The sequence below is a fragment of the Centroberyx affinis genome, unplaced genomic scaffold (assembly GCF_046629955.1).
Source record: "Centroberyx affinis isolate AG114_WGS23_722 - 3 ecotype Tasmania unplaced genomic scaffold, CSIRO-AGI_Caff_v1 ptg000813l_1, whole genome shotgun sequence".
In the NCBI taxonomy this organism is placed as follows: Eukaryota; Metazoa; Chordata; class Actinopteri; order Beryciformes; family Berycidae; genus Centroberyx; species Centroberyx affinis.
In genome coordinates, this window is record NW_027279415.1 from 189,651 (window position 1) to 207,254 (window position 17,604).

The 17,604-nt window shown below is 40.2% G+C and overlaps 3 protein-coding genes across 5 annotated transcripts; 1 reads left to right on the top strand and 2 right to left on the bottom strand.

Annotated features, from left to right (window-relative positions):
* Nucleotides 1–353: 353 nt before the first annotated feature.
* On the bottom strand, nt 354–7,060 carry ess2 (ess-2 splicing factor homolog). Of its 3 annotated transcripts, XM_071520611.1 has the most exons (11): nt 6,706–7,060; nt 5,698–5,866; nt 5,365–5,467; nt 4,974–4,980; nt 4,119–4,280; nt 3,875–3,992; nt 3,619–3,749; nt 3,254–3,356; nt 3,002–3,111; nt 2,789–2,904; nt 354–2,604 (listed from the first exon to the last, which is right to left on the bottom strand). In XM_071520611.1, exons 1-11 carry the CDS (start codon nt 6,850–6,852, stop codon nt 2,325–2,327), a joined length of 1,446 nt encoding a protein of 481 aa, XP_071376712.1. In that variant the 5' UTR covers nt 6,853–7,060; the 3' UTR covers nt 354–2,324. The 3 variants fall into 3 exon arrangements, with proteins under 3 accessions (XP_071376712.1, XP_071376711.1, XP_071376710.1); XM_071520610.1 differs by lacking the exon at nt 4,974–4,980 and having other exon boundaries at nt 355–2,604; nt 4,119–4,285; nt 5,381–5,467; XM_071520609.1 differs by lacking the exon at nt 4,974–4,980 and having other exon boundaries at nt 355–2,604; nt 4,119–4,285; nt 5,369–5,467.
* A 1,127-nt stretch (nt 7,061–8,187) lies between these two features.
* LOC139645027 (homeobox protein goosecoid-2) lies at nt 8,188–9,495 on the bottom strand. Its single transcript, XM_071520600.1, is given in 5 exon segments — nt 8,188–8,265; nt 8,696–8,931; nt 9,054–9,396; nt 9,399–9,458; nt 9,460–9,495. Coding segments are annotated over 5 exon segments (753 nt in total).
* Nucleotides 9,496–12,979: 3,484 nt separating this feature from the next.
* LOC139645039 (uncharacterized) lies at nt 12,980–15,724 on the top strand. The gene is made up of 2 exons (XM_071520618.1): nt 12,980–13,157; nt 15,018–15,724. Exons 1-2 carry the CDS (start codon nt 13,028–13,030, stop codon nt 15,704–15,706), a joined length of 819 nt encoding a protein of 272 aa, XP_071376719.1. The 5' UTR covers nt 12,980–13,027; the 3' UTR covers nt 15,707–15,724.
* Nucleotides 15,725–17,604: the final 1,880 nt, after the last annotated feature.

Below are 17,604 nucleotides of genomic sequence, written 5' to 3' on the forward strand. Positions count from 1 at the left end.
GCATAATTCTGCTCATTCCTGTGATGACTTGGAATAAACAGGCCTATTTGACCCTTTCGACCTTGTGGGATAGCCTATATATCAAATAACTTTAATGGGGGGGACCGGGGACGGTACATGATGGGGCAGTAAACCCAAAGACTACAATTATTATGAATGACTCCTTACTCTTGCAGAAATGCAGTTATGCTTTTGCCACCAGGATGGGAGAGATGTACTGTATGTCCAAACCCCAGCTTTCAGAGACTTGGGACCAACCAAAATTATAGCCATGAATGGCCATTCCAGGTTTCGTGCCAGTTCCAGATTTAAAGCTGACAGGGGGACTCAAGCTGTGTATACACTGTACACATGCTGTGTGTGGAATGTCAGAACATTAGGTTTTAACAAAGCAAGTTTCATAGTGATAACGGACAACCATTTAATGGCACTGTGACATCTGTGACCCATGACTTGGATCAATCTGAGTATTAACAATGTTAAATGCTAAACATTAACTCTCAAGGATGTTTACCCAAAATGTGTCCGCCACAAGTTATTTAGCGAGTTCAGAGAGAATCAGCCTGTCCCTAACCTGGATATGATCCAGACATCTGAAATGTGAAAGACAAGGATACAGTCTCTCTGAATTTGGGTTTAGTAGCAGGCTTAATGCTGGGCAAATGGACCGGAGTAAAACATACTGCAGTCCTGTAGCCTAAACAGCACCTGCAGTTTTAAAGAGACTTATTTGGAGTATGGCTTGTACATGCTCTGTGGTTATATGCTCTCTGATAATGGTTCTCAACTGCATTTGCAACAGGACACAAATTCAAACATACATATTTTCATTTCCGGTGATAAAGAACACACTTATTAAACATTCATAGATCTAAAATCAAAGGTCAGTTTAGATGTTTGTGCCTAGGAAGCTCAGCAAGATTCACACTCCAATGTGAAGATAGTAAATTCAGGCTTCTCCACCTAACAGGACTACCTCATCTGAGGCAAAGGCCTGGACTTACTGGACCCAGTACCCTCTTGTGTTCTAACAAACACAGGCTGAGGGTATGTTGGAGTATTTCTGGATGCAGTCAAAAGCTAAAGCACAGCACAGGAGTGGTAAACAGTATGATTGGACCTGAACATGTCAAGCTTACTCTAAAAAAAAAAAGTGAAGGCATAAAATAATCACCCACAGTAACGAGAAGAGGAACGGCTTGTGGGCTGAGGCTGAATCTGAATCTAAGCCAGTGTAGGGTTGAGCAGGACCATCACTGAAGCCGTCATCTAATGATACATGGCATGACATCCTTATTGCAGACATTGTCCTGTCAAAATGTCCAATTAATTTAATCAGATTATATATTTTTTCTAAAAAGGGCCATACAGTTTTATGAACATCAGCCATTGGTGCAAGTTGTATAGATGCTACAACTTCATTATTGCAATTCGCACTGCCAATAAAATTCAGACAATGTTCAAATTACTAAAAATATATTGCAAAAACAAGCATAGGAAACAGATATTCAGCATTTAAATTCACAAATCCATAAATTGTCTAACTAGGGCCCCATGTTTTCCATTTCAAGGATGGAATCCGGAGAATTCAAACATAAACACAGAATACCACAGAACGGTGAGGTTGGGGAACGCTGTTGTAGGAATAACAAAACATGTTATTTTGAGTCATTTCTATTGCAAAGGGATGAACAGAAACATTTAAATATCATGACAACATGTATGGAGAGCTGTATGTTTGTGGGATGCTGTGTGTGCAAATATTCGCTCCCCTGTGTCTCTCAGAGAATCCATGTGGCCAAAAAGTCGAAATGACAGTCATCAACAGTGTAGGCCTACAAACAAATTAAGAATGTCAATGAGTATGTGCTGGTGGGGATCTGACTCCGTGCATACAGCTTTTGCATCATGAGTCGAGTTTGCCTGCTTGTGCTTCACTCCACTATTCCATGTAAGCATAGATGTGTTGATTAGGACAACTGCACAGTGATTACAAACATTTGTTAGTGTGGAAACACTTGTATAAAAACTGATGAAAACCTGAATCTGGGGAAAAACAAACAAATTGAAAAATGGTGGAAAAAAAATAGAACAGATTTCATAGGGCCCTAGTCAAACCCATGAGCAAGAACATAAACAAGTAAAGCCTTATAAATTCTTTACAGTACTTTTCTCTATCCAGCATACTGCTCCACCCAGCCTGACAGAAGATGTGCTTTTGGGGGAAAGCTGGATCTGGAAAAGCTATATTAAAGTTCTCCTCACTATAAGAAGTCCATGTTGTACAATCCTAATAGTGTCCTCTGAGAGCGGCTTTACTCCTTTCAGAAAAAGTCTGAGGCTTTTCGTCTCTTGGGAAGCTGCAGCAAGTTGTCTGTGATGGAGGCTAGGTCTTGAGAACTGGGGGTCTTGGCTTTGTTCGGCGTGGGTGTTCCTGAGGGTGTGGACAGGCCACCTAAGGGAGTCTTGCAGCCAGTCCCTCTGTGTGAGGGCGACGGGGTGTAGCTGGCCCTTAGTGCTTTGTCTGTGTATTTGCTAGACGTCCGATTGACGAGCCTCTGCAGGGCGGGGGTGAGGGCCGGGCTCAGACCTTTAGGAGTGAGACTGCAAAACAACGGTTGTCACGGTCAGTTGGTTCTTTAGAAATGAGAGAAGTGTAATCATTTCTCCCCAAGTGCAATAACAAATAGATGTAGTAAGCTGATGTTATTTCTAGAAGTAGAAATTATCAAGAATGAAGATAGTTTCAGTTAACCATCAATACTTGTAATCACTCAAATGTCTTTACCTTGCAAGGTTCTCCGTGACCTTTCTCAACGCCTCCTGTTTCTTCGCGCGATTTTTGGCTGCAGCTTCATTGGCCATCTTTAAACCCAATCTCTCTCTTCTTCCTGGTTCTGGAATCTTTTAGAAAAAAAAAAAAGATTACAATTTACATTTTACAACATGACAAATTATTTTAAAAAACTGTTTAACAACCCAACCACTACGAGTTTAATACCTTAAATGATGGGCCATGGTTCCTCTCAGCATATGGGGTGTCGGACCCATCTAGACGAAATGGGGTGCTCTCGATCTCTCCCCAGGTCATTAGAGGGGACTCAGCTATGCCTGAGGGGACAAAATCAGGTTACTGTAATCTTCTCCAAAAGGTACAAGGTAGGACTGCTGAATCAGCCATTCAAGGCAACATGTATTTTCAGCAATTTCAGGATTGGTTACTAAGTTGAACAGAATTTTAAGGCTCGCTTACCAGGAGCAGGGGAGGGCGCTCCTTCAAAGCCGTATCCATTCACTGTCGGGGATTCATGTGGGATGAGCTCTTTCCCGTCGGGGCCGACTTTACCCTGTTTGAACTAGACAGAAAACACAGCAGATCGGCTGCATCAGTCAGGAATTACCAATTTCATTCAACTTTTGGATTCTAAAATGTTAAATCCCAACACTTCCAGGCCTCTTCTTTTAATTAAAAATAGATCTCCACTCATTTTTACTAAAGAGAGACAGATGACTGTAGTGTAGACAGTAATTCAAGTACTTTGGAAAGTTACTGATAAAACACAACTACCTTTATGTGACGTCTTGTCTGATTTCAAACAATATATTCCTATGATTTACCTGTGCATTGAGGGCTGCAGCCTGTTGAATCTGGCTTTTGTTCAGAGCTTTGCTGAATGGGTCTCCCACGAAGCGAGTGTTCTTGTGAACTACCTCCCTTGGCTTCTTAAAGACATCATCGTCTTTAACCCCTGTTTATAAATGTGACAAACATACAGTATGAAATTCACCTTTTTAAATCAACTGCATGATTTGCTTTTGCACTCTGCCTTTAACAAGCATTTATGCCAAATAATGCAGGTACAGATCTCCTTACCCTCTGGATAATACATCAAGGCGTTCTTCGCTTTGTACTCCCAGGTCTCCAGTCCAGCTTTGACTGAGTCCAGTGCTGCCTTCTCTGATGATGGTAAAGCAAGGTTTTCCTCGTGGCGCTAGAAGATATCAGTAGTCTTTATACGTTTTCATCATCTTCTTCATATGTCTTCAATATATGAGAATATATACTCTTTAATTTCACTGGCTTTAAAGTAAAAATGTTTAAGTTAGTTCATATATACCTGTTTGAATTCAGCCTCAGCCTCATATAACCAGGCATGCCTCAGCTTCTCCTTGTCTTCCGCCAGAACCATTATCTGCTCAAATGAAGCATTATCCTCACTGGTATTTTTAGAAAGAAAACGATCCAGACAGGGCAGCTCTCTCTCTTCCTTGTCGCCATCCTTCTCTATAAATACAAAATCAATAGAAACAGAGTGAAATTACTGTTGTGTTTTTTTGGGCTTAATTATGTCTAGATTACACTACTATTGTGACTGCAACACTGTATGTCCATTCATGAGAAGAAAACAAAACAAACAAAAGACAGGGAGTAATGTATGTGAAATGGTTTAGGCTAGTGTTTCAAAAATGGGTCCAGATCTGTTCTGACAAAATTGTGAGCAAGTGTCAATAAACAAATCCACTGTCCTAGCAAAATGTAAACATATATATATTGCATGTCATACCGCAATCACCAAATAAGTGCACAATTATTGTTTACCCAAATTATTCAGCCTTAATTCCACAAAATAATTCCCTTGGTAAATGTCACATTCACGTTTTCATCTTTTCCAATTCATTCCCTATGGAGCTATAAATCAATATGCCTTCTAAGATTGGGTTGTGGACAAACTCTTCTTTCTTGTTTCTGTCCACGGGAAATAAGAGCAGGAGGTGCTCACCAATACGGTCTATGGACATAGAGTTAACTTGAATGCTCAAATCTTGTAGTATTCCCCTTAATTATTTCCTTTATATGACTTCAGAAATGCATGTCCGGTAAATAAAGTTTGATTAGCTGTGTTGTTTTTTAATGATTAGATGAATAAATGTGCTTTTAGGGGATTTAAAATGGGTTTTTTTCTGAGGTTTACATCTTTTCTTGATTTTTTTCTCTCCTAAAGAATAACTTGCTTGTTGTTTGATGAGTTCTTTGATTTACAATGGGTCACAACTTAATACTTTCTTATTGCGAAACCAGTTGAAAACCACTGCTTTATATAGTTTTGCAAATCAGTGCAATACAGGGTTTGAGTTAGTGGGCTTCATGTTTAATTGATCTAAATGATTCTGTCTTAACCTGCACACTGTTTTCCCACATTTTGATATACTGAATACTTCTAGCTACTTTGTGGATGTCACACTTAGCTCCTGGTCTAAAACCAGCTGCGAACCACTGGTCAAAGCTGATAAGTAACTAGACAAATGAAGTTATGAGTGTTTAAAAGCCACTACATTTATTTTGTGTGTCTAAAAGTTAGGAACTTACCCCCATCTATACCTTTATTGCCAGTTATGTGTCTGCCATGAGTGGAGGAGGGAGATCCTGCACGGCCTTCCGGTGTCTCAAAGCTAGCTGGTGTCACATCTTTACACACAAGGGATGAAGAAAAGACACATTCATTCAAAATCTCTTCATGGAAACCAGACCAAATATTTGATGCAGACAATGTGTGGCTTAAAACCTTATATTGTCACCAGCATATTTAATTTAACATTTTTGTGGAGCAGCAAAACCGACAGATATTTTTTTCCTTTTTCTTAAATCAAGGTATCAAACATAATACAACATTACAGCACACTCCTCATCTTACTCACAGGGTGCGGACGATCGTGGTGTAGATTTTGTCAAAGATGAGCCGCATCGGATGGAAATCTCTCTCATTCTCTCGAGGTCTCCATTTTCCTCCGCTTCAAGATAGTCCTTCTGTGCTTGTAGTTTTGTTACATCTGGGAAGAAGTCCCTCTGGATGATCTTCTCTAAACTCTGTTGGAAGCAAATCAGTAGAGGGGGAAGGTAACTTTAACATCAGGGCACCCAATGCCTGACAGCATATGACCAAAAAAATCACAATCATATACCAATATATTTCATCCTGTACTGTTTTCACTGAAGTTTCTCATAAATTAACAATCCTCCAGTGGGATTTAAGGCTTCCCGCTTCTTGTTCGTGACTAAGTTCGTAACTTAGTGTTTTATATGCTTAAATGTGGATAGATATTTATGAAATTTGATATCTAGCTTCTGAAATGTGTATGAATTTACGTCACTTAGTTTTCGGTTGGGAACTCCGTATAAAAATGCCGGTAAACACCAGAAATTACGCGAGTGACCGAGTGGCCGGAATTGGATACAATTCCGTTAGTTTATCATTTGGCAACATATTTGAGGTTTTATACTATAAAAAATTATACAAAAGTGAATTGTACTATCCCGGCAAGTGTGACTTTAACTTAATTCATTGTTTAATCAGTTTGCTACTGCCTAAAACCAGCCATACAGGCATTAGGTGTTGAGCTGGTTGGTGTTGACTTGTGTTTTGTTTTTGATCAGAGGGGAGTCAAACAGGCTTAACAGCAGTGACTTACTCTCTGAAAACAACACAAACCAGGCTAAACACCGTAGTTACCTGTTACGAAAGCATTTTTACTGAAACATTACTGTAACTGTCACCTAGCTAGCTAACTTAACATGAGCTAACATTACGACTGTAAGCTAGCAGCACCACTACACTCATGTCATATGTTAACTGATCGGAGAGAGCGATCCTCTCCGTACTACACAGCTGCGTCTGTGTCACATTCACACACAAATTTATCTCTTACCTCTATGTATTCAACTTCGTCGAGAACCTTCCGCTTCGGCGTGCCCTGGTCGTTCTCCTCGGGTTGTTGTCGAAGAGCCACGGTAGTGACAGTGGAGGGGACGAGGGTCCCGGACAGCGCTTTCCTCACGCTGGCACTTCCCTCCATTGTTGAGCCGCGGCAACGCTACGCTGTTTGTTATGAGCCTGTTAGTTACGAGGCTAACGGCGGCCCTGCTGTGAACACCGACTGAAAAGACGACTTTAACACTTAACAGACCCCGTTAGAAACAGAAATATACATATCGTAACCGAGTTGACAGCACATCTTCCTGAGATAACGTGAGCTTTAGCGTCGCCAACTCCAGCCAGTGACCTCCTCATGTAAGCGAACAAACAACGTACTCAATTGGATCCGGTTACGTCAGCGGAAGTTTATTACATTCTTAAAGGGAAACACACTCTTAAGCGCACACTTGACTAGAGCGCGATACTGTAAAGAGCCTTTGGAAAGAAATCTGCAATAAATGTATGACATTTGACTTTATTTTGACTGCCAAGTTATTTTTTCATAAACAAAGATTCCAAAAAGTTGATCTATTTTTGATAAACCTCAAATGCCTTATACAATCCTTGAGATTAATTAATAATAAAAAACAATGTGATCTTCCTCAAGCACTTTGATACAGATACTTTATATTTTGTCTTCTGTTAATATACAAACTTTATGATGTATTGACTCTTCTTTGAATTCAATTGCCTGACAATCTGTATTTTTGTGTTTGTTGATTAGTTCAAGTCAGCAGTCGGAGAGAGTGTAGAGGAGTGACTCTCCTGATGAGAAGATTCAATGTCTCCACTTATCTCCAGCAGAAACAGTCAACAAAAGTCTACTCAGATGGGGATCCCTGGGATGTAACTGTTATAAGATTGGGTCCAGTGGTCTAAAGCACATTGATCTGCAGGTCCTTGACATGAAAGTCAAGTACTACTACTACTACTACTAGTAGTAGTAATAGTAGTAGTAGCCTATACGTAATCGTACTAGTAGTAATAAAGTTTCTGCATCTTTTTCAAATGAAAACAGATCAGAGCCATCCAATAGCACTTTATTTGTTCTCAAAGGACACTTGTTTTTTGACCTGTGCTAACTGAAACAAACCATTTACAGATTCAAGATAGATTTTATATTCTGGATTAGCAGTAACAGACTGTCAGGTTCATTACAAAAATTGTATCTAATCCCATGATTTGACTTTGAAACAAAAGGGCTCAGCATTTGTACATTTTCAGACTAAGGAGTGGGCCGGCTGTAACTGTCGATAATAATAATTATTCATCAGTCATCAGAAATGAGTTTTCAAAAAAAAATCCCAGGAAAGCATATCACTCTAAAATCATTTGTGCAAATCACACACACACACACACACACACACACACACACACACACACACAGAGGCTAGGCTCTTTCCTCATGTGTAATTATGTAGTCCATTTACACACGTCAGTTTTCCATGTCTCCAACACCAAATGTTAGTCTTTTTTGACGCCTCCACTTAGCTCTTCGGTTTTTAAACCAAACCTGTTGGGAAAAGAGAGGTAATTATCCACATTTCCATAAACAACTGGCTTTCATTAACAGCATTGGGAAACATATATTATTGTCAAAACGTGTAAATAATAAAAACATGAGAGATTGATCAGAGTTCAGTTCAAATACCTTGTTCCAATACAGGATATTAGCTTGCAGGCATCCTTATTAATGGTCAAGAGTTTCTATCCTCATCCAAATAAGCTCATCAGTTGCACAAACAAGTTAACATGATGACCGTCTGACACCAGTGCAGTGATCAGTTGAAGCAGACTTTGAAACTTATTAATCTTAGACATCTCTATCACTGTGGCAATAAGAATACCACTTGCTGAGGCTGAAAGTGGCCTTGATCAAGCAAAGCTACAATCTACAAGCTTCAATTCTGAAATCCACGATCACGACACAGTAGCAGTTGTACCTCTACTCTTTCTTCTCGCAAGTGAGTGCGCTGTGCCAGTTTCTCCCTGGTGTTCACGTCTGGATACTGGTTCTGCAGGAACAGCTCCTCCAGAGCGTCCAGCTGGTCCTCGGTGAAGATGGTGCGGTGACGTCTGGTGCGCCTCTGGACCTGACCGATGGACTGCTCCTCTCTGTGAGCGTCTCCCAGCCTGCAAGGGTCCGAGAACATCGCCGCAGACCATCCATACTGACAGGCTGCACAGAGGAGGTCTGGTTTTAGGGTTAGGCAGTGGGACATGCGTTACTGACATCAATACTGGTCTGAAACAGGTGCTAACTCTGTTCATAAACAACTGAATACTTAATTTGGGCCTTACTTTCATGAATAAAGTCAGTCTGGAAAACGTCTCCACAGTGGGAACAGTAGCAGCAACACAAGCAGGTGTGATGGACGCCGTCTGTCTGGCCTCCAGCTGGACTCCCTGATCTGCCCGCCTTCTCCTTCAGTCCAGCAGCACTTGCTCCACACGGCCGGCTGTCCCCACCACTGTTAGGATATTTGTTCAGTATGTTTTCAATAGTGAATGGGAACTTTTGTCTCTCCATCCTCATCAATCCATCCATCTCCAAAAAAATTCCAGTACAGCACAGCACAAACAATAGTGACCGTAACACTTTTTCCAATAGTTCAGGCTCGGCTTCTCCTCTCCTTCTCCTCTCCTTCTCCTCTCCGTACAGCAGCATGTCTGGCCCTTATAGTGAAATTGTGAGGGGGAAAAAAATAGTAAAACTATAATCCCCCCTATGGACTAGACACATAAAACGGTTGAAACTTAATTCCTAGCTAATCTGGGCAGTTTTGTGAAGAGGTTAGGGAGGACGGCAGATTCAGTTAATCTTGCCTCATTCCTTTCTCCGAAGGAAATCAGATTTCGCTGCATAAAATGAGAAGTGGAGAGCTCCTAAGATCCTTATTGTTGTGGTTTTAGAGAAAAGGGGATTGCCTGGTATTAGAAACCTGGATTTAAAGATGAACGCTTTGGTGTGGCCAAAGACTTGTGTATGCTGAATTTGGGGATTAGCTCTTAAATTTATTTCTTAATGTCACTTTCCTATTTAGCTTTATCAGCAAATCATCGAGTGCAAATTACTAAGATATTCACCAAATTAAATAAGATGAGGTCACAGTGACTGATAACAACAATGCATAGGCTACTTATTATTCACACCAATTAGCCAATTACAGATGAATGAAGGAACCTACATGTGATAGACTTTCAGTGTGCAAGTGAAATGAGTGGTGACACTAATAGATTTATTTTTACTACTCAATTCTTACATTTAACTGAGAACACTGGCTCGGAAAAATTCAGAGAAGGGATCTATCCACGTTTGTATTCACAATCATGCATAGTGTCTTATCTGTGTGATGCAGTCTTTCAGTCTGACTTCTCTGACAATGTGCACAGCTGAGGTAAAGCCATTACAGGTTAAATTCATTCCCCAACAAATCCTGTGATTTCATACAAGGCAATACACCTTTTTTCAGAGAATTAATGGATTTTCACAATCTGTCTTAAGCTCCTCTTATAAGGGCTTTTGAAAACAGATAACAATAAACACCATCCCATCCTTTTCACTTGGATTTAATAGCGACCAGATTGTTGATGTATAGTTTGCTGAGCATTTGAGATCGCTATCTGCAGTTATTGTGGTTCTCAAAAGAAGGAATTGTACCACATCCACACTGGTTCAAATGGTTCAAAATTCATTACTGAGGATTAGAATGATAAAGGTTCATTTTGTTGTTGTAAGAGCAATATTGGGTACAAGAAGTAAAGAAAAGAAACCACATCCGCCTCATGGGCAATCCAATCTTTTGGATGTTAAAACAGCTACTTGGACTGTGTTGCTTAATTTCAAAAGCCAAACATTATAATTATTCTCCTAAACATTATTTGTGGTGCATCAGAAATGGTGCTGTTCAAATCCACATGATATAACAAATGCTCTTTACTATCCTTATTAGAGCAACTGACTCTTAAGTGCTGCACTGACACAAAAAGAGGGAGATGGACTAAAAGCAGAGATGTGCAGAAGTGTTGTAACCAACCTCTTTTACTCTCTGAGCAGCAAATCAATGAATAGATGCCTTATTAAACCCTAACTAGGCAATTCATAGTGTCACCAAAGGCACCGCATTATCTAACGTACAGACAGAAACTTTAAAAAGAAATGAAAAAATCATGATTACCTAACAGAAATGTGAGTCAGTGGAACCTGGGATCAACGCACAAGACGATCTGAGAGCTTTCAGCTTCCCCTGCTGCAATCTGTGGGGCGAGGAAACCACACAGTAAAGAAAAGTATACCTAAACATTTATTCTCACCCATTTGAATACTGCAATTTATGGGGTTTCATCATGTTGGAGTATGTGTAAAAGGTGGAGGCTCTCAATTCTCACACTGGCTGTAGTACAGCAAGTACCCAAGGTGAATAAAAATGATGATCAGTGATCTTGACAGTCATAAATGTGTGTACATTCTTGAATAGATTTCCCTCTAATGATGAGAAGGCTAGCCTGAACCTCAGTTGTTACCAATATATGAATTATGAGTATTCCAGTGATCATGTCCATTAATATAACTGTAGGCCGACATTACATCTCATCTGAATATCATCATTTTAATGGCAGTTTATGCAGTGCAATGCAAACACAATATCATAATATAGAAAGTCCAGAAAAGTTGTGTAAAAGCAAATGTTATGTTACTCTTTTCTCACATGTTCCCCCTGAATTCAGAAATCTAGCTCTAGGATCTAGTTTCTATTTTGGTAGGCTTTAGCATGAAATGTGCCTTGGGCTTTCTGAACTAAGCTGCAAAGAGACTAAATAAATATACATCCAAATCACTTTTGAGATCACTTTTTTTTTTATCATCCACATATGTTTACTGAAATAAATGTTCAGTAGATATAATAGGCAAGGCAAGGCAAGTTTAATTATATAGCAGATTTCAGCAACAAGGCAATTCAAAGTGCTTTACATAAAACATTAAAAGCATGAGACAAAATGAAAAGGATAAAATTAATATAAAAGACCAAGAAAAATAAAGTTCATTAAAGAGCTAAGAGTAAAAATATAGAATAAGACAGGTGTAAAATACAAGAATAAAGGTTACAGTACAGTGTGAGAGATGCATAGTTATTTGATTTAATAAAAGGCAGCGGCAAACAGAAAAGTCTTAATTTAAAAGAACTGAGAGTTGCAGCAGACCTGGGAGTTTTCTGGGAGTTTGTTCCAGATATGTGGAGCATAAAAACTCCATGTTTAGTTTTGACTCTGGGGACAGAAAGCAGACCTGTCCCAGACGACCTGAGAGGTCCGGACGGTTCATAAAGTAGCAGAAAATCAGAAATGTATTTTGGCCCTAAACCATTCAGTGCTTTATAAACCAACAGTAGTATTTTGAAATCAATTCTTTGACAGACAGGAAGCCAGTGTAAAGACCTCAGAACTGGAGTGATGTGACCCACTTTCTTGGTCTTAGTGAGGATTCGAGCTGCAGCTGTCTGATCGATTTTTTTTAGGGAGAACTGTAAAGACACTGTTACAGTAGTCGAGTCTACTGAAGATAAATGCATGGACAAGTTTTTCCAAATCCTGCTGAGACATAAGTCCTTTAATCCTTGATATATTCTTAAGGTGATAGTAGGCTGACTTAGTAATTGTCTTAATGTGGCTGTTGAAATTCAGGTCTGAGTCCATGACTACACCAAGATTTCTGGCTTGGTTTGTGGTTTTTAACATTACCGACTGAAGCTGTGCACTGACTTTTAATCGTTCTTCCTTGGCTCCAAAAACAATTACTTCAGTTTTATCTTTGTTTAATTGAAGAACATTCTGGCACATCCAGTCATTGATTTGTTCAATGCACTTACTCAGCGTTTGTATGGGATTATAGTCCCCTGGTGATATGGTTATGTAAATTTGTGTGTCGTCTGCATAATTATGGTAACATACTTTGTTGTTTTTCATAATCTGAGCCAGTGGAAGCATGTAGATGTTGAATAATAACCCAACCTTGTTTATTTTCTTGATTAACCCCAGTTAATAGAGCACCTCCTTGCCCCGGAGCAGCAGAGCAGTGAAGATCAGTGAAGCCAAAGCATAAACGCGCGCCCCCATCTGACCAGAGGCGTCACTGCGCGCTACTGAACAGCAAGCGACAAAGCGCGGCAGCCTGCAACTCGCGATAACGTGCACAGAGGCAGACGCTGGGCGGAAAAGGCGGGAGAGGAATTGCCGCTTCCGCGTCCGCGCAGCACAAGCAACAACAGCGGGGCAAAATGGACGATAAGTTAATATTGTCTGTATTTAATTTCCCAGAGCTGTACAATGTCACTTTGCCGAATTACCGTTGCACGGAAAGTCGAACAAATGCGTGGAGAAACATCAGTGCCTTAGTGGGTCTTCCATGTGAGTGTTTGATTTTTCTCACAAGTTTACGTCGAGTTATTATTTGCTCAGCTAATGGTTGGCGTGCACGATTTAACACCCGGAGTTTTGAAATATCGGGTGTTGCGGGGTGTCCGGCCGTCAGGTTTCAGGCAGTGTGCGGGTGATTCGCGATGCGTGGTGTTGTTTGGCGTTTTTATCCGCGCGAGTAGCACAGCGGTCGGTGTAGCCGCACGCGCACCGTGCTAGCGGTAGCAGCTGCAGCTCGCACGCCGGAGGCCGCGCTGCACCGACAGGCTGTCCGGTGCTGCCACTGCGCCGCCAGCCGCGTGCCGAGACGGGACGCGAGATGCTCAGCGCTACGAACTCTTTGTATTTTTGAGTGTTGTTAACCGTGCACGTTACAGCGCGAGGCGTGGGCTGAACCCCTCCGGTGGTCCAGAGGTGGCTGCAGCCCGGGCAGGGTTAGGTAACTGTGTAAGGACACCCCGAGATCAAGGCCCCCGACCCCCTGAAAACCAGGAGGACGGAGTTATGGCCGGTGATGCGGCGGTAAATAACAACATGGATAAACTATGACCTCCGGTTGGTGATCATAGTAAGTCAAACGACCACCAATATAAACAAAACAAATCATCAAATACATTCAGAAAAGCATTACTAAGACTTGTATAACGTGCATCATTATTACCATTATATCATTATTATGATTTATAACCTACTATAAATTCACCTAGAAAGATTTGTCAGCCATAAAAGTCAGTAAACTGGTCGTAAATGGACCTAAAAATAAATATAAATATAAAGAGGAAAAAGTAGGTTTACCCGGGTTATGCCCTAACATGGTAATTTATCTCATATGCCTTTACACTACAGCAGTGATTCTCAACCTTTTTCATATCAAGGACCCCAAATGTAGTACACATTAGGGCCACAGACCCCCATTTGATGAGATTTTCTCTCAACTCTTGAGAATATTTTTATTGTTAGATATGATTTTGTCCAGAATTCCATGACTACGATCTGTATTGTAGGCAGAGAGATAACAGTGAAACTAATACTATGACCAAAACAGTCATTCTTCTACATTCTCTGATTGTATGTTAACTTCTTGTAAATGAAATAATGGTGAAGTTGAACAATTCATCAATTTCTGCAAGTTTTCATTCCAACCAAGCACTACACCAGCTGTTTTCACTGATTAACACAGTTCCTCCTCTCTGGCTGAAGGTGTGAATCAGTGAAATCAGCTGGTGTAGTGTTTGGTTGGCATGAAAAACCTGCAGACACTCTGCCCTAAATGGCTCCCTATTGCCTATTCCTGCAATAGGCCGCCATGATTTACAATGACTTCAAATTCAATAATGACCAAGCATTAATTTAATCATGAGGCAGGCTGCTGTTTGGGTGAAGGGGCAGTTGAGAGCAGCATCTAATGAGCTGTGATAAGTCTGTGTCCATTCCTTAACCCTAACTTCAACATGATCCAGAGCTGTCCCCACAGCTGCACAGGGTCACTGTTTGGGAATGAAATTTTTATGGAGATTCAGAAAAAACATGACCAAGTTGAGCTATTACTGTAACCACATATCGCTTAAAGACAATATATAGTGAGATGTACACAAAAACAATTGGGGGATGAAATGAAACACAAATGATTTTCATAACAAACTGAAATAGGAGAAATTTGTCTGATGTGCAACTTGACTGCAAGTCCAGTCTGCAACCTGCTGGTGAAATGAAAACTGGCAGCCTCTTGCACTTTTGTAATGATAGTTGTCAATATTATTATTTTCCACTCCCTGTGCTTTCCTAGTAGACAGCAGCTTTTTCAGCAAATGAATTATTGCTCCCTTACACTCTGATATTTTACTTTTCTAGCTGAGGAGTGCAAAAGAAAATGGAAGAACCTGAGAGACAGATATTTGAAGGAGGTTCGAATGGAGATAAAGAGCAAGCAGCAAGGAGAGATGGTCCCAAGTCGATGGAAATACAGACAGCTGCTGAATTTTATCGCGCCCTTCACCGGGTCAAGGAACGGAACGGCAGAGAACGGCAACGACGAAGACCACGAGAATCCTGACAACGAATCTGCCAACGCGGAGGGAGACACCATGTCTTCTGAGGCTGCCAAGACGCCCCAGGCCATCATGAAGATCCCCGCCGACCAGAAGACCCAGGTGGCCTTCGTGACCCAGCTGCCTCCCATGTCTCAGGACACACAGATGGCCCAGCTGGCCGTCCTGACCAAGATTCCGCCCGGCTCACAGCTAACGCCCATCGGCAAGCCTGGAAGGAAACGGCGCCTGATGAGGGAGACACTCTCGCTACCTTGTTCCCAGAGTACACCGATCCCCGCGAAAAGACAAGCAAAAGACAATGGCTCCTCGTTTCCCAGCAGGCCGCGCGACGAGGATGAACTGTTTCTGTTGAGCTTTGTTCCCGCTCTGAAGCGACTCGCTCCACAAAAAAGATGCGAGACGAAAATAAGAATCCAGCAGATCATGTATGAAGCGGAGTTCAATGTTGCAGAGTCAGAGAAACTGACGGAGTCAGAAACACAGGACTAGGCCAAATTGACTTTTTTTTTTTTTTTTTTTTACTTTCTTTGATATTGTTAGACAAATGTTTTCTAAAACTTCTTCCACAAAGATGACCAAAATATATATTTTTCATTTTTTACAGCATTAATTAATTGAGTCTGAGGTATATCCTTTTTTGACAGTAGGTGATTAACAATTAAAACACCACAGAATATATATCTACTACTCAGTTACTGACCTCCCTTTAGAAGAAGTGTTGAAGTGTTGTTTTTTTTCCAGTTCATGTTGTTTTTAAAGAAAATTATTTGTATTGTCAGTCATTTTGCATATTAGAAGTGTAAGGCTTGTGAGAGAATGAAGGCCAAATAGATTTACACCACATTAGGAAAAGAGACAGACTATGATTAACTTCTTTATTTACATAGCATTTCTGTCAATAGAGTGGATTCACATTTAGAAAACTGGTTAATATTATTTCAATCAACCAATCTGCATTTTCAACTCAGCAATATTCTACAGTATTTTACATTTAATTACAGTGGCAAAGAGTCAAACTGAGCAAAATTAAACATTACACAATTTTGGAGAGAACACTGTTTCAGAAATCAATCATTCAACTACTTATGAGCCTCATCACATCTTTCTTCTTGTCCGTCTCGTCTACAATGAAGAGACACTGTCTGACAGATTTGTTTGAATCATTACAAACATGGCAATATTCATGACTCCATATGGCATGCATATCATTTTTTGGTAAATTTTAACTAAGATGTGTAATTTATAATTCTTCAGACAGTGACAACGACTCACCCGTAAAGATTTTAAAATCTTTTTCAAATTCATTAGTGAATGGAGAGTCAACATGGGGAAATGACATGCTGGTATTCAGTGTGTTATTCAGTAGCATTGTTTGCAACAAGTAAAACACCAGCAAAGTGAGTCAGCTGCTGTATTTAAATAATGGATTCAAATGCAGTCAACCGGTGACTTCATTTATCCATGTGATCCAGAGTCAACAGTTACATTCAGGCTTGTTTTCTGACTTTTCAGTCCTTTGCATATAAATTAAAAGCTTCGATCTAAAAAGCATACTTATAATTAACATATGTGCATACCGACGCAGAGTTGGAATAATTTTCTGTGTCCAGGGTTGTAATTTTCAAGCTAAATCACTAAACTGTATCTTTAATTAGCTCAGAGTCACGATTTGTTTACATGCAGAGATGCTCAACATGCTTTTGATTGACAATAGTGTTGCTCATCCCTGCTGCAAGACCACACCGACAAACTGAGACCTTAAATCTTTCCATCAGTGTCCATGCTGCTGTGTAAATTTGACTGTTAGTCCAGGCTCCAAAAATATGTGCAAATGAATAAAGTCAGAAAAACATGTGAGCGCTAGTGGTAACTGTGGATCCTCAGGACAGCTGATGTCAGTGACTGGATGTTCATGGATTAATTTGGAGATAAAAAGGTAAGATTTTAACACAAGTTAAGTATTGCTTCAAGGCTTTTAAATATGCGTAGACGTAAATCCATCATCAGTGACAGGACAACTACAACTGAATCATGTGTTAATCCTTTCTATGTCGACATAATATTTTACTTACACAACTGTGTATTTGCCAGTAACCGGTATGAGAAATCAGTTACTTTTCCCAATATTTGGTTGCATAATCATCGTCTTAAAATTTGTTGACCTAAAAAAAGCTGTTGAGTGAGCAGTGGGACAGCACACAAGTCATCACTTATTAAACAAAAAAATAAATTATAAATACAATAGAAACTTGTGGGAAAATAATAAAACTGTATCCTTCAGAAAGTGTAAGTCCAGTGACAGTATAATTGTATATTCTGACATACCGAGTGATATGAATAGAACCAATTGACAAATTATCAATTAAAGACGCCCCAAGTAAAACAGT